This window comes from Dendropsophus ebraccatus, chromosome 3 (assembly GCF_027789765.1).
Source record: "Dendropsophus ebraccatus isolate aDenEbr1 chromosome 3, aDenEbr1.pat, whole genome shotgun sequence".
NCBI classification, from domain to species: Eukaryota; Metazoa; Chordata; class Amphibia; order Anura; family Hylidae; genus Dendropsophus; species Dendropsophus ebraccatus.
In genome coordinates this window covers 201283481-201298860 of record NC_091456.1, presented here as the reverse complement: position 1 = coordinate 201298860, position 15380 = coordinate 201283481, and the positions used below count along the sequence as shown (strand labels likewise).

Here is a 15380-nt window from a genome sequence, read left to right as displayed (position 1 = left end):
GACACGAAAGCTTATTCAGCTACATTTAAAACCAACATCAGAAGTTAGTATATAATTTGACCAAACCATATTGCCTCATGTACCACTTGCAGGTCTTCTGATACACATGAGTCCCTAACCAAAAAACATCACTGTGCTGGTCAGCGACCACAATCCCCGCAAAGTGTTGCTTGGCGTCCACTTTTTCCGCTGGTGGCGCCTGCGGGGTCCGGGGGGGGCCCTTTAGGGTCTGGTCCTGTGACAATGTGGCTGCAGGGCCATTCCGTGGCCCCCCTTCTCTGCTTGCGCACGTTTTGCGGGGATTGTGGTCGCTGACTGGCACAGTGATGTTTTTTGGTTAGGGACTCATGTGTATCAGAAGACCTGCACGTGGTACATGAGGCAATATGGTTTGGCCAAATTATATACTAACTTCTGATGTTGGTTTTAAATGTAGCTGAATAAGCTTTCGAGTCAGCCATGGGTGCGATGTGCAGCCATTTCTGTCTTTTTGGCTAATAAACTGCTGTAAACCTACACATCCGCCATGATGAATTCTCATCTACTATAGTCATAATCGATCTCTTTCCGGCTTCTTGTCTACAAACATCTCCGATCAAAGGTGGAAAAGAGAGGAGGAGACTGAGTGTATGACTGTGTAACCTGGAGGAGACTGAGTGTATGACTGTGTAACCTGGAGGAGACTGAGTGTATGACTGTGTAACCTGGAGGAGACTGAGTGTATGACTGTGTAACCTGGAGGAGGAGACTGAGTGTATGACTGTGTAACCTGGGGGAGGAGACTGAGTGTATGACTGTGTAACCTGGGGGAGGAGACTGAGTGTATGACTGTGTAACCTGGGGGAGACTGAGTGTATGACTGTGTAACCTGGAGGAGACTGAGTGTATGACTGTGTAACCTGGAGGAGGAGACTGAGTGTATGACTGTAACCTGGAGGAGACTGAGTGTATGACTGTGTAACCTGGGGGAGGAGACTGAGTGTATGACTGTGTAACCTGGAGGAGACTGAGTGTATGACTGTGTAACCTGGAGGAGGAGACTGAGTGTATGACTGTGTAACCTGGGGGAGGAGACTGAGTGTATGACTGTGTAACCTGGAGGAGGAGACTGAGTGTATGACTGTGTAACCTGGAGGAGGAGACTGAGTGTATGACTGTGTAACCTGGAGGAGGAGACTGAGTGTATGACTGTGTAACCTGGGGGAGACTGAGTGTATGACTGTGTAACCTGGAGGAGACTGAGTGTATGACTGTGTAACCTGGAGAAGGAGACTGAGTGTATGACTGTGTAACCTGGAGGAGGAGACTGAGTGTATGACTGTGTAACCTGGAGGAGGAGACTGAGTGTATGACTGTGTAACCTGGAGGAGACTGAGTGTATGACTGTGTAACCTGGAGGAGACTGAGTGTATGACTGTGTAACCTGGGGGAGGAGACTGAGTGTATGACTGTGTAACCTGGAGGAGACTGAGTGTATGACTGTGTAACCTGGAGGAGACTGAGTGTATGACTGTGTAACCTGGGGGAGGAGACTGAGTGTATGACTGTGTAACCTGGAGGAGGAGACTGAGTGTATGACTGTGTAACCTGGAGGAGGAGACTGAGTGTATGACTGTGTAACCTGGAGGAGGAGACTGAGTGTATGACTGTGTAACCTGGAGGAGGAGACTGAGTGTATGACTGTGTAACCTGGAGGAGGAGACTGAGTGTATGACTGTGTAACCTGGGGGAGACTGAGTGTATGACTGTGTAACCTGGGGGAGACTGAGTGTATGACTGTGTAACCTGGGGGAGACTGAGTGTATGACTGTGTAACCTGGGGGAGGAGACTGAGTGTATGACTGTGTAACCTGGAGGAGGAGACTGAGTGTATGACTGTGTAACCTGGAGGAGACTGAGTGTATGACTGTGTAACCTGGAGGAGACTGAGTGTATGACTGTGTAACCTGGGGGAGGAGACTGAGTGTATGACTGTGTAACCTGGAGAAGACTGAGTGTATGACTGTGTAACCTGGAGAAGGAGACTGAGTGTATGACTGTGTAACCTGGGGGAGGAGACTGAGTGTATGACTGTGTAACCTGGGGGAGACTGAGTGTATGACTGTGTAACCTGGAGGAGACTGAGTGTATGACTGTGTAACCTGGAGGAGGAGACTGAGTGTATGACTGTGTAACCTGGAGGAGACTGAGTGTATGACTGTGTAACCTGGGGGAGGAGACTGAGTGTATGACTGTGTAACCTGGAGGAGACTGAGTGTATGACTGTGTAACCTGGAGAAGGAGACTGAGTGTATGACTGTGTAACCTGGGGGAGGAGACTGAGTGTATGACTGTGTAACCTGGGGGAGGAGACTGAGTGTATGACTGTGTAACCTGGGGGAGGAGACTGAGTGTATGACTGTGTAACCTGGGGGAGACTGAGTGTATGACTGTGTAACCTGGGGGAGGAGACTAAGTGTATGACTGTGTAACCTGGGGGAGGAGACTGAGTGTATGACTGTGTAACCTGGAGGAGACTGAGTGTATGACTGTGTAACCTGGGGGAGGAGACTGAGTGTATGACTGTGTAACCTGGAGGAGACTGAGTGTATGACTGTGTAACCTGGAGGAGGAGACTGAGTGTATGACTGTGTAACCTGGGGGAGGAGACTGAGTGTATGACTGTGTAACCTGGAGGAGGAGACTGAGTGTATGACTGTGTAACCTGGGGGAGGAGACTGAGTGTATGACTGTGTAACCTGGGGGAGGAGACTGAGTGTATGACTGTGTAACCTGGAGGAGACTGAGTGTATGACTGTGTAACCTGGAGGAGGAGACTGAGTGTATGACTGTGTAACCTGGGGGAGACTGAGTGTATGACTGTGTAACCTGGAGGAGACTGAGTGTATGACTGTGTAACCTGGAGAAGGAGACTGAGTGTATGACTGTGTAACCTGGAGGAGGAGACTGAGTGTATGACTGTGTAACCTGGAGGAGGAGACTGAGTGTATGACTGTGTAACCTGGAGGAGACTGAGTGTATGACTGTGTAACCTGGAGGAGACTGAGTGTATGACTGTGTAACCTGGGGGAGGAGACTGAGTGTATGACTGTGTAACCTGGAGGAGGAGACTGAGTGTATGACTGTGTAACCTGGAGGAGGAGACTGAGTGTATGACTGTGTAACCTGGAGGAGGAGACTGAGTGTATGACTGTGTAACCTGGAGGAGACTGAGTGTATGACTGTGTAACCTGGAGGAGACTGAGTGTATGACTGTGTAACCTGGGGGAGGAGACTGAGTGTATGACTGTGTAACCTGGAGGAGGAGACTGAGTGTATGACTGTGTAACCTGGAGGAGGAGACTGAGTGTATGACTGTGTAACCTGGGGGAGACTGAGTGTATGACTGTGTAACCTGGGGGAGACTGAGTGTATGACTGTGTAACCTGGGGGAGACTGAGTGTATGACTGTGTAACCTGGAGGAGGAGACTGAGTGTATGACTGTGTAACCTGGAGGAGACTGAGTGTATGACTGTGTAACCTGGAGGAGACTGAGTGTATGACTGTGTAACCTGGGGGAGGAGACTGAGTGTATGACTGTGTAACCTGGAGAAGACTGAGTGTATGACTGTGTAACCTGGAGAAGGAGACTGAGTGTATGACTGTGTAACCTGGGGGAGGAGACTGAGTGTATGACTGTGTAACCTGGGGGAGACTGAGTGTATGACTGTGTAACCTGGAGGAGACTGAGTGTATGACTGTGTAACCTGGAGGAGGAGACTGAGTGTATGACTGTGTAACCTGGAGGAGACTGAGTGTATGACTGTGTAACCTGGGGGAGGAGACTGAGTGTATGACTGTGTAACCTGGAGGAGACTGAGTGTATGACTGTGTAACCTGGAGAAGGAGACTGAGTGTATGACTGTGTAACCTGGGGGAGGAGACTGAGTGTATGACTGTGTAACCTGGGGGAGGAGACTGAGTGTATGACTGTGTAACCTGGGGGAGGAGACTGAGTGTATGACTGTGTAACCTGGGGGAGACTGAGTGTATGACTGTGTAACCTGGGGGAGGAGACTAAGTGTATGACTGTGTAACCTGGGGGAGGAGACTGAGTGTATGACTGTGTAACCTGGGGGAGGAGACTGAGTGTATGACTGTGTAACCTGGGGGAGGAGACTGAGTGTATGACTGTGTAACCTGGGGGAGGAGACTGAGTGTATGACTGTGTAACCTGGAGGAGACTGAGTGTATGACTGTGTAACCTGGAGGAGGAGACTGAGTGTATGACTGTGTAACCTGGAGGAGACTGAGTGTATGACTGTGTAACCTGGAGGAGACTGAGTGTATGACTGTGTAACCTGGGGGAGGAGACTGAGTGTATGACTGTGTAACCTGGGGGAGGAGACTGAGTGTATGACTGTGTAACCTGGGGGAGGAGACTGAGTGTATGACTGTGTAACCTGGAGGAGACTGAGTGTATGACTGTGTAACCTGGAGGAGGAGACTGAGTGTATGACTGTGTAACCTGGGGGAGGAGACTGAGTGTATGACTGTGTAACCTGGGGGAGGAGACTGAGTGTATGACTGTGTAACCTGGAGGAGACTGAGTGTATGACTGTGTAACCTGGAGGAGGAGACTGAGTGTATGACTGTGTAACCTGGGGGAGGAGACTGAGTGTATGACTGTGTAACCTGGGGGAGGAGACTGAGTGTATGACTGTGTAACCTGGAGGAGGAGACTGAGTGTATGACTGTGTAACCTGGAGGAGACTGAGTGTATGACTGTGTAACCTGGGGGAGACTGAGTGTATGACTGTGTAACCTGGGGGAGACTGAGTGTATGACTGTAACCTGGAGGAGGAGACTGAGTGTATGACTGTGTAACCTGGGGGAGGAGACTGAGTGTATGACTGTGTAACCTGGAGGAGACTGAGTGTATGACTGTAACCTGGAGGAGGAGACTGAGTGTATGACTGTGTAACCTGGGGGAGGAGACTGAGTGTATGACTGTGTAACCTGGGGGAGGAGACTGAGTGTATGACTGTGTAACCTGGAGGAGGAGACTGAGTGTATGACTGTGTAACCTGGAGGAGGAGACTGAGTGTATGACTGTGTAACCTGGAGGAGGAGACTGAGTGTATGACTGTGTAACCTGGGGGAGGAGACTGAGTGTATGACTGTGTAACCTGGGGGAGACTGAGTGTATGACTGTGTAACCTGGAGGAGGAGACTGAGTGTATGACTGTGTAACCTGGAGGAGACTGAGTGTATGACTGTGTAACCTGGGGGAGGAGACTGAGTGTATGACTGTGTAACCTGGAGGAGGAGACTGAGTGTATGACTGTGTAACCTGGGGGAGACTGAGTGTATGACTGTGTAACCTGGGGGAGGAGACTGAGTGTATGACTGTGTAACCTGGAGGAGGAGACTGAGTGTATGACTGTGTAACCTGGGGGAGACTGAGTGTATGACTGTGTAACCTGGGGGAGGAGACTGAGTGTATGACTGTGTAACCTGGGGGAGGAGACTGAGTGTATGACTGTGTAACCTGGAGGAGACTGAGTGTATGACTGTGTAACCTGGGGGAGGAGACTGAGTGTATGACTGTGTAACCTGGAGGAGACTGAGTGTATGACTGTGTAACCTGGAGGAGGAGACTGAGTGTATGACTGTGTAACCTGGAGGAGACTGAGTGTATGACTGTGTAACCTGGGGGAGGAGACTGAGTGTATGACTGTGTAACCTGGAGGAGGAGACTGAGTGTATGACTGTGTAACCTGGAGAAGACTGAGTGTATGACTGTGTAACCTGGAGGAGGAGACTGAGTGTATGACTGTGTAACCTGGGGGAGGAGACTGAGTGTATGACTGTGTAACCTGGAGGAGACTGAGTGTATGACTGTGTAACCTGGAGGCCATTAGTATTTAAAGGGATTCTTCATCTAAAGCTAAGCTCTCATTGCTTTGGTCCCTCAGCCTTCTGGCCGACCCCGGAGCTGTGCCCTGTCAGAGACCCCAGGCGGTCATACACAGCGGGCTGTCATACACTGCAGGCAGTCATACACAGCGGGCGGTCATACACTGCAGGCAGTCATACACAGCGGGCGGTCATACACTGCAGGCGGTCATACACAGCGGGATGTCATACACTGCAGGCAGTCATACACAGCGGGCGGTCATACACTGCAGGCGGTCATACACAGCGGGCTGTCATACACTGCAGGCAGTCATACACAGCGGGCGGTCATACACTGCAGGCAGTCATACACAGCGGGCGGTCATACACTGCAGGCGGTCATACACAGCGGGATGTCATACACTGCAGGCAGTCATACACAGCGGGCGGTCATACACTGCAGGCAGTCATACACAGCGGGCGGTCATACACTGCAGGCGGTCATACACAGCGGGATGTCATACACTGCAGGCAGTCATACACAGCGGGCGGTCATACACTGCAGGCGGTCATACACAGCGGGCTGTCATACACTGCAGGCAGTCATACACAGCGGGCGGTCATACACTGCAGGCAGTCATACACAGCGGGCGGTCATACACTGCAGGCGGTCATACACAGCGGGATGTCATACACTGCAGGCAGTCATACACAGCGGGATGTCATACACTGCAGGCAGTCATACACAGCGGGATGTCATACACTGCAGGCAGTCATACACAGCGGGATGTCATACACTGCAGGCAGTCATACACAGCGGGCGGTCATACACTGCAGGCAGTCATACACAGCGGGCGGTCATACACTGCAGGCGGTCATACACAGCGGGATGTCATACACTGCAGGCAGTCATACACAGCGGGCGGTCATACACTGCAGGCGGTCATACACAGCGGGCTGTCATACACTGCAGGCAGTCATACACAGCGGGCGGTCATACACTGCAGGCGGTCATACACAGCGGGATGTCATACACTGCAGGCAGTCATACACAGCGGGCGGTCATACACTGCAGGCAGTCATACACAGCGGGATGTCATACACTGCAGGCAGTCATACACAGCGGGCGGTCATACACTGCAGGCAGTCATACACTGCAGGCGGTCATACACTGCAGGCGGTCATACACAGCGGGCAGATGCCATGTGTACTACACTGATAAATCAGGAGTGTGTATCCTTCTTCTCTAGGGGCGCCCCTCGGAGGAATTGGTGGAGGAACAATCACACGCAGCTGGCGAGGGGAGTTCTGTCGCTGGCAGCTGAACCCCGGTCTCTACCACTACAAGTCTGTAACCGAAAACCAGGTGTGTTACACAATACGCCCCCTGTATGATGTGCTGTGTACTGTGGTGCTAGTGTGCATTGTACTAATGTGTAAATGTGTGTTACACTACAGTTAGTGGGTATGTACTGTATTGTTGTACTGTATTGTATTATTGTACTGTATTGTTGTATTGTTGTACTGTATTGTTGTATTGTTGTACTGTATTGTTGTATTATTGTACTGTATTGTTGTATTGTTGTACTGTATTGTTGTATTATTGTACTGTATTGTTGTACTATTGTTGTATTATTGTACTGTATTATTGTACTGTATTGTTGTATTGTTGTATTATTGTACTGTATTATTGTACTGTATTGTACTGTATTGTTGTATTATTGTACTGTATTGTTGTACTGTATTGTTGTATTGTACTGTATTATTGTACTGTATTGTTGTATTGTACTGTATTGTTGTATTGTTGTACTGTATTGTTGTATTATTGTACTGTATTGTTGTACTATTGTTGTATTATTGTACTGTATTATTGTACTGTATTGTTGTACTATTGTTGTATTATTGTACTGTATTATTGTACTGTATTGTTGTATTGTTGTATTATTGTACTGTATTGTTGTACTGTATTGTTGTATTGTACTGTATTATTGTACTGTATTGTTGTATTGTACTGTATTGTTGTATTATTGTACTGTATTGTTGTAACGGTCGTACCAGACACAAGGTGGTGGATCCCCAAGAAGTGCTGACCTACCTTCTCCTAGGAGCCCCCGGCTACCGTCACAGAAGGTCCCTAGTGACCACTGACTGATGGAAGTACAGGAGTCTGCAACCTCATGTTCTACTTCTACTGAAAAATACGAGAAGGCGCTGTTCAGACTGGAGCTGAGAATTAGAAATGGGACAAGATCCAAACTGCTAGAAGGATGCTAGGAAGCAAGGAACTGGCCGATAGCCAAGGAGCACTGACATGGTTAGCTTACTGACGCACACCAACACCTGAGCACAGAAGTCTGAAGGTGGGGACTATATATACCCGCAGGTGAACAGCCTGGAATACTCCTGAACCTGTCAGCTGAGCAATAAATACAGGCCAGCTGGCCCATGCTGGCCACTAGAGGGAGCCCAATACTCCAGGAGGCCAGCTCAGAGCAGGAGAAGCTGCCGGAAAAAGCAGATGATTACAGGACAGAGCGACCTGCAGCAGATGGGGTATAATGGACATGACCATGGGCCGTTACAGTATCCCCCCCTTAGGGCCCCTCCACTTCTTGGACTGGAGTCGGTGGAAATGTTGGATCAGTTTTTGAGCATTTATGTTCTCTTGAGGTTCACCGGACTTCTGTTATGGTGCAGACCCTTTCCAGTCTATTAGATAGTAAACGCCGCCTCTCGAACGTTTCATATTCAAGATCTCTTTAACTTGGTAGACAACTTCTGTGTCGGGCATGGGGGATTTTACGAGAGTATCTGTTAAGGACGAGAGGCTTGGAATGAGTTGGGAATGTATAAGGATGTGCGAGGAGATAAGTGGAGCTTGTAAGTAACTGGATTAATTCGTCTTAGAACAGAGAAGGGTCCTAAGTAACGAAGGGCCAACCTCCAACCAGGGGCCGATACAGGAATATTCTAAGATGACAGTCAGACTGTCCCCCGTATTGTATTTGGGTACAAGCCTGTGATTCTTGTCATCTAGTCTTGTGATATTTGCAGAGGCTCGGAGAAGACCTTGGTGTGCTTGATGCCAAATCTGGATAAAATCACCAACTTGGCCCTCAACGGCTAGAACGTCTGAAGTCGTAGGAAGCGGCAAAGGCAGCTGAGGATGCTGGCCGTAGACCATGTGGAAGGGAGTGTCCCCGGAAGACACGCTAGAGTGGTTATTATAAGCTAACTCAACCCATAGCAGCAGAGGAACCCAATCTTCCTGACAGGTTGAGACCAAGTGGTGAAGGTCCAAAATCTGATTCACCCATTCCACCTTGGATTGGGGATGGTAGGCCGAAGACAGGTCCAGCTTTATTTGGTTCTGAGCACAAAGAGCTTGACAGAATGAGAAAGTGAATTAAACTCGTTTTTTTTATTTTTGTAAATCTGAATTTTATTAGAATTTTTGTTCCTCAGTTGTGAAGGGCTTTGGCGGGTGAGAGTGAAAATAATAGTGTCACAGGCGACCACTGGCTGGTGAACCGTAACCTGTGAATCCCTGCCACTTCCAGGTAGCGGCATATGATACGTAGGTAGCCTACAAGAACAACTATGAACCCAGTTTATCCAGCATAATACAAAGCGAAATGTCAGGGCATGAGCCTAGTGTGGAAAAAAACCCCAATAACTGCTCAGGATAGAACTAATGGCGAGCCCCTAAACAGGGCCATCGAAAGACAGATGGGGGAAAGCAGAAAAAAGAGAGAGGTGGAAGAAATGGAGGTATGCCCGGAGAGAAAGAAAACAAGGAAGACACAAGCACCGTCGGAAGAACATCCCACAAAGAGTAAAGCAGCATATACAGACAAAGGGCAAGGTACTATTGGATCTGGCTAAGGCGACCAGAGGTCAATTCAGCCAATTGTCGAGGAGTGGCCCACTTTTATAGGTCACCCAAGCCATCCAGAGGTTCTCAACCATGCTTCCCCATTCATGTTCCTCTGCTGTCAAAGTTTCCATCTGATAAAGGAAGTTCCTTTCAGCGACCCACTCTGAGATAGATGGAGGGGCCGTTGACTTAAAGTCTCGCAGAATGAACGCTCACACAACTGTAAGGAAATGGGGTAGCAGACAGCTGAGGAAGGTCCGGCAACCAAAGATAAAAGAGCAAGTCCAGGAGAAGGGGTGATTGCCTGGTCTGTAACCTGCGTGTAGATGGCACAGATAGCGTTCCAAAAAGGTTTCAAGACCAGGCAGCCCCACGTGAATTCAACTAGTTGAGTTGATCATGAAAGCAGAAGACAGGAGCCATGGCATTGCTGTCCCCAGCGTGTCGCCTCTATGGTATTCCAGTAGAGAATATGTCTGTTTCCTCTACCAAGGAAGACCCAGAAGTGGGCACACAGACCCAGGTTCCTACGACGAGTCTTTTCCTCTTCAGATAAATGAGTTCTTTCTACCTCACGGCATGGACGTGGCTGGAGTGGATGTTGGAAGGTAGAGCCAACCAAGAAACTCCGCGGATACGGAAAGATTATTACTGCCAACATATCTCCTGCTGCAGTGCAGCAAAGCAGATTTCAATATGAGCGGCCGTGTAATGAGGTCATCCAAGCTGGTGGGCAAATCACGGCCAGCAAGTTAATATGTAATGCCACTGGCCATCTCCTCCCAGAATGCGGCCACTAACCCTTCACTGTTCCAGGCTACCTCAGAGGCCAGGGTCTTCAACTGCGCCGCATACTGGCCTACAGTGGAATCACCCTTAGGGCGCCCTCACACAGCACTTTTCTTGGGCATTTTTTGCGCCAAAGGCACAAAAATTCCCTCACTGCGGCACATTGTGTTTTTCATGCGGTTGCGTTTTTTTCATGGCGTTTTTGCCCTTTTGTGTGAGAATGTTTTTTTTTTTTTTTTTTTTTTTTTTTTTTTTTTACTTCGCCTGTTTTTTTAGTTGGAGTTCTTACCCTAACATGGACTTTATTGCTGAAGTCCGACCCTAATGCACCCGCTCCAGGAATGAAGGGATTAAGTGAGGGGTGACAGCACGGACCTGGCTGCTTATGGAAATAAAGGGAACCCCATTATTTATTTTGAAAGAATGTATAGGGTCCCCCTCCATTTCCATAACCAGCAGCAGCCTAGTAGTACCGGGGAGGGAAGGCCACTTTATGTTGGCCCAGCCTGCTGCCACCCAGTCCAGGAGCACCAAATCTGACGCTTCGGGACCACTGGCACCCGGCTCTTCCCAGTACCCCTGGTGCGATGGGTAAAAAAAACCAATGCTGGTTATCGGTATAGTCCACTGAATCCGACGCAATCGCAGGATCCCGATATCTGAAAAACAGGGAAAAACACCCAAAAACGGCCAGGAGCAGAACGGCCATCATTATGACAGGTGGTGATAGGCATTCTGCACCTTACAGCCTATAGTCTGCCACACAAGGGGTTAAGTCAGGATGCATGCTATCCACACCTAACCCTTTGTGTGCCAGACTGAACAATGTAGCCTTCAGGGGTTTGATTGCTGGGTTGGGTGCAGTACTGGGGGGAATAGGGGGGCCTTATTGATACTTACCCTGATGTCTTCTTGCTTCACCAGAGCTGGCCACAAGGAGCTACCCCAAGGGCCATCTCAGCCAATCAGCGGCTGAAGTCGTGTCCCTGCTCAGCCACAGAGCACAGTCTGGCTTACAGGGGGTTAAGTAAGGGTGCGTTTACACAGGCAGATTTATCTGACAGATTTTGGAAGCCAAAGCCAGGAATGGATTTGAAAAGAGGAGAAATCTCAGTCTTTCCTTTATGACCTGTTCCCTGTTTAAAGTCTGTTCCTGGCTTTGGCTTAAAAAATCTGTCAGATAAATCTGTCTGTGTAAACGCTCCATTAACCCTCTGGGGACCAGACAGTGACATTTTTCACCCTAAAAAGAGCCACTAAAAAGCCCCATATGCATAGGCTGCGGGGTTCTTTAGTGGAGCAGAAGACTTCCATTGAAATCTATGGGAGAAAAACGCCAAACCCTCAGCCTGCTGCATTTTACAAAAACTGCCACAAATCCTTAAAAACGCAGAGAAGGAGAGAAAGCCAAACAAAAACACCCACCACGTGTGCAAGACAAATGCTAACCTTCCATTGACTCCCAGCTAACGTCTGGCCCCTGTCGCCCTTATTGGTGTGTGTGGCAATGTGAAGCTGAGCCGGAGATGAGGCAGCAGAGGATGGGCCGCACCAGTAGCCGTGGGGAACGCAGCCAGGGAGTCTGGGAGGCTGGATGGTAGAGGAGACAGGAGGAACCCCGGCTAAGGCCTCACCAAATAGCAAGGAGATGAGAAACGCCACCTCAGCACCATCGCAGGGAAACTGCCGAGCCAGGATCTCAGAGACGCATACACTGACGTACAAATCCACAGCAGGTCTTGGGGTCTCCACTAAGGCTGGGGGGCAGATGAAGGGACGAACGGCCTGGAACAGCTGGAAGTGGCCCTGCGACTGGAGCCTGGCCAGCACCTTCGGCTTCTAGGCCCAACCAGTCAGGAAGAGCAGCATCGGCAGGATCTATGGCTCAGTTGTACTGTAACGGAACAAACACCCTTGCTCTTCGTCCTCGGCTTGTTGTTCTTCGTCTTCTGCTCAATGCGCTTTGTCCTCTGCTCCTCAGCTTTGTCCTCAACTCCTCAGTCTTCATCCTCTGCTTCACACTCTTCCTGCTATGCTCCTCCCTCTTGTCCCTTGCTCCATGCTCTTCATCCTCTGCTCCTCCCTCTTGTCCCTTGCTCCATGCTCTTCATCCTCTGCTCCTCGCTCTTGGCCCTTGCTCCTCGCTCTTCATCCTCAACTTTTTGCTCTTCATTCTCTGCTCCTCACTCTTGGTGCTTAGCTACTCACTCTTCATCCTCTGCTTCTCGCTCTTCATTCTCTGCTCCTCACTCTTGGTGCTTAGCTACTCGCTCTTCATCCTCTGCTCCTCGCTCTTCATCCTCTGCTCCTCGCTCTTGGCCCTTGCTCCTCGCTCTTCGTCCTCAACTTTTTGCTCTTCATCCTCTGCTCCTCGCTCTTCATCCTCTGCTCCTCGCTCTTCATCCTCTGCTCCTCGCTCTTCATCCTCACTCTTCATCCTCTGCTCCTCACTCTTCATCCTCTGCTCCTCGCTCTTCATCCTCACTCTTCATCCTCTGCTCCTCGCTCTTCATCCTCTGCTCCTCACTCTTGGTGCTTAGCTACCCACTCTTCATCCTCTGCTCCTCGCTCTTCATCTTCTGCTCCTCGCTCTTCATCCTCTTCTCCTCGCTCTTCATCCTCTTCTCCTCATCCTCTGCTCCTCGCTCTTCATCCTCTGCTCCTCGCTCTTCATCCTCTGCTCCTCACTCTTGGTGCTTAGCTACCCACTCTTCATCCTCTGCTCCTCGCTCTTCATCTTCTGCTCCTCGCTCTTCATCCTCTTCTCCTCATCCTCTGCTCCTCGCTCTTCATCCTCTGCTCCTCGCTCTTCATCCTCTGCTCCTCGCTCTTCAGCCTCAACTTTTTGCTCTTCATCCTCTGCTCCTCGCTCTTGGTGCTTAGCTACCCACTCTTCATCCTCTGCTCCTCGCTCTTCATCTTCTGCTCCTCGCTCTTCATCCTCTTCTCCTCATCCTCTGCTCCTCGCTCTTCATCCTCACTCTTCATCCTCTGCTCCTCGCTCTTCATCCTCTGCTCCTCACTCTTGGTGCTTAGCTACCCACTCTTCATCCTCTGCTCCTCGCTCTTCATCTTCTGCTCCTTGCTCTTCATCCTCTTCTCCTCATCCTCTGCTCCTCGCTCTTCATCCTCTGCTCCTCGCTCTTCATCCTCTGCTCCTCACTCTTGGTGCTTAGCTACCCACTCTTCATCCTCTGCTCCTCGCTCTTCATCTTCTGCTCCTCGCTCTTCATCCTCTTCTCCTCATCCTCTGCTCCTCGCTCTTCAGCCTCAACTTTTTGCTCTTCATCCTCTGCTCCTCGCTCTTGGTGCTTAGCTACCCACTCTTCATCCTCTGCTCCTCGCTCTTCATCTTCTGCTCCTCGCTCTAAATCCTCTTCTCCTCCTCCTCTGCTCCTCGCTCTTCATCCTCTGCTCCTCGCTCTTCATCCTCTGCTCCTCGCTCTTGGCCCTTGCTCCTCGCTCTTGGCCCTTGCTCCTCGCTCTTCAGCCTCAACTTTTTGCTCTTCATCCTCTGCTCCTCGCTCTTCATCCTCTGCTCCTCGCTCTTCATCCTCTGCTCCTCGCTGTCCGTCCTCTGCTCCTCGCTGTCCGTCCTCTGCTCATCGCTCTTCATCCTCTGCTCCTCGCTGTCCGTCCTCTGCTCCTCGCTGTCCGTCCTCTGCTCCTCGCTGTCCGTCCTCTGCTCCTCGCTGTCCGTCCTCTGCTCCTCGCTGTCCGTCCTCTGCTCCTCGCTCTTCGTCCTCTGCTCCTCGCTGTCCGTCCGTCCTCTGCTCCTCGCTGTCCGTCCTCTGCTCCTAGCTCTTCGTCCTCTGCTCCTCGCTGTCCGTCCTCTGCTCCTCGCTGTCCGTCCTCTGCTCCTAGCTCTTCGTCCTCTGCTCCTCGCTCTTCGTCCTCTGCTCCTCGCTCTTCGTCCTCTGCTCCTCGCTGTCCGTCCTCTGCTCCTCGCTGTCCGTCCTCTGCTCCTCGCTGTCCGTCCTCTGCTCCTCGCTGTCCGTCCTCTGCTCCTCGCTGTCCGTCCTCTGCTCCTCTCTGTCCGTCCTCTGCTCCTCGCTCTTCGTCCTCTGCTCCTCGCTGTCCGTCCGTCCTCTGCTCCTCGCTGTCCGTCCTCTGCTCCTCGCTGTCCGTCCTCTGCTCCTCGCTGTCCGTCCTCTGCTCCTCGCTGTCCGTCCTCTGCTCCTCGCTGTCCGTCCTCTGCTCCTCGCTGTCCGTCCTCTGCTCCTCGCTCTTCGTCCTCTGCTCCTCGCTCTTCGTCCTCTGCTCCTCGCTCTTCGTCCTCTGCTCCTCGCTCTTTGTCCTCTGCTCCTCGCTCTTCGTCCTCTGCTCCTCGCTCTTCGTCCTCTGCTCCTCGCTCTACGTCCTCTGCTCCTCGCTCTTTTTCTCTACTCCTCGTTCTTCATCTTCTGCCCCTTGCTTTTCAGTCTTTGCTCTTTGCTTTTCGTCATCTTCTCCTCCCTCATCATCCTCAGGCCCTCTCTTTTAATCCTCTGCTCTTCGATCGGCGTTCTATATTTATTATAGTACAGTGTGTATGTATTATAATACAGTGTATATGTGTATTTACTACATTACAGTGTATGTATTATAGTACAGTGTATGTGTGTATATTATAGTACAGTGTGTATATAACACACAGATGATTGTGCTTGTCGTGCAGTTCACGGTGTGTATTATAGTACAGTGTGTATGTTTTACAGTACAGTGTATGTGTATGTATTATAGTACAGTGTGTATGTTTTATAGTACAGTGTATATGTGTATTATAGTACAGTGTGTATGTATTATAGTACAGTGTGTATGTGTATGTATTATAGTACAGTGTATATGTGTATGTAT

General features: G+C 50.2%; 1 protein-coding gene across 5 annotated transcripts in view; it reads left to right on the top strand.

Annotated features, from left to right (window-relative positions):
• Nucleotides 1-15380, top strand: part of GBA2 (glucosylceramidase beta 2) — a 133205-nt gene that overhangs the window by 46450 nt on the left and 71375 nt on the right. For all 5 annotated transcript variants that reach the window (XM_069963378.1, XM_069963379.1, XM_069963382.1 and 2 more), the window contains exon 5: nucleotides 7129-7244. In XM_069963378.1, the coding sequence (XP_069819479.1) occupies nucleotides 7129-7244 (116 nt within the window). The remainder of the gene's footprint in view (nucleotides 1-7128; nucleotides 7245-15380) is intronic.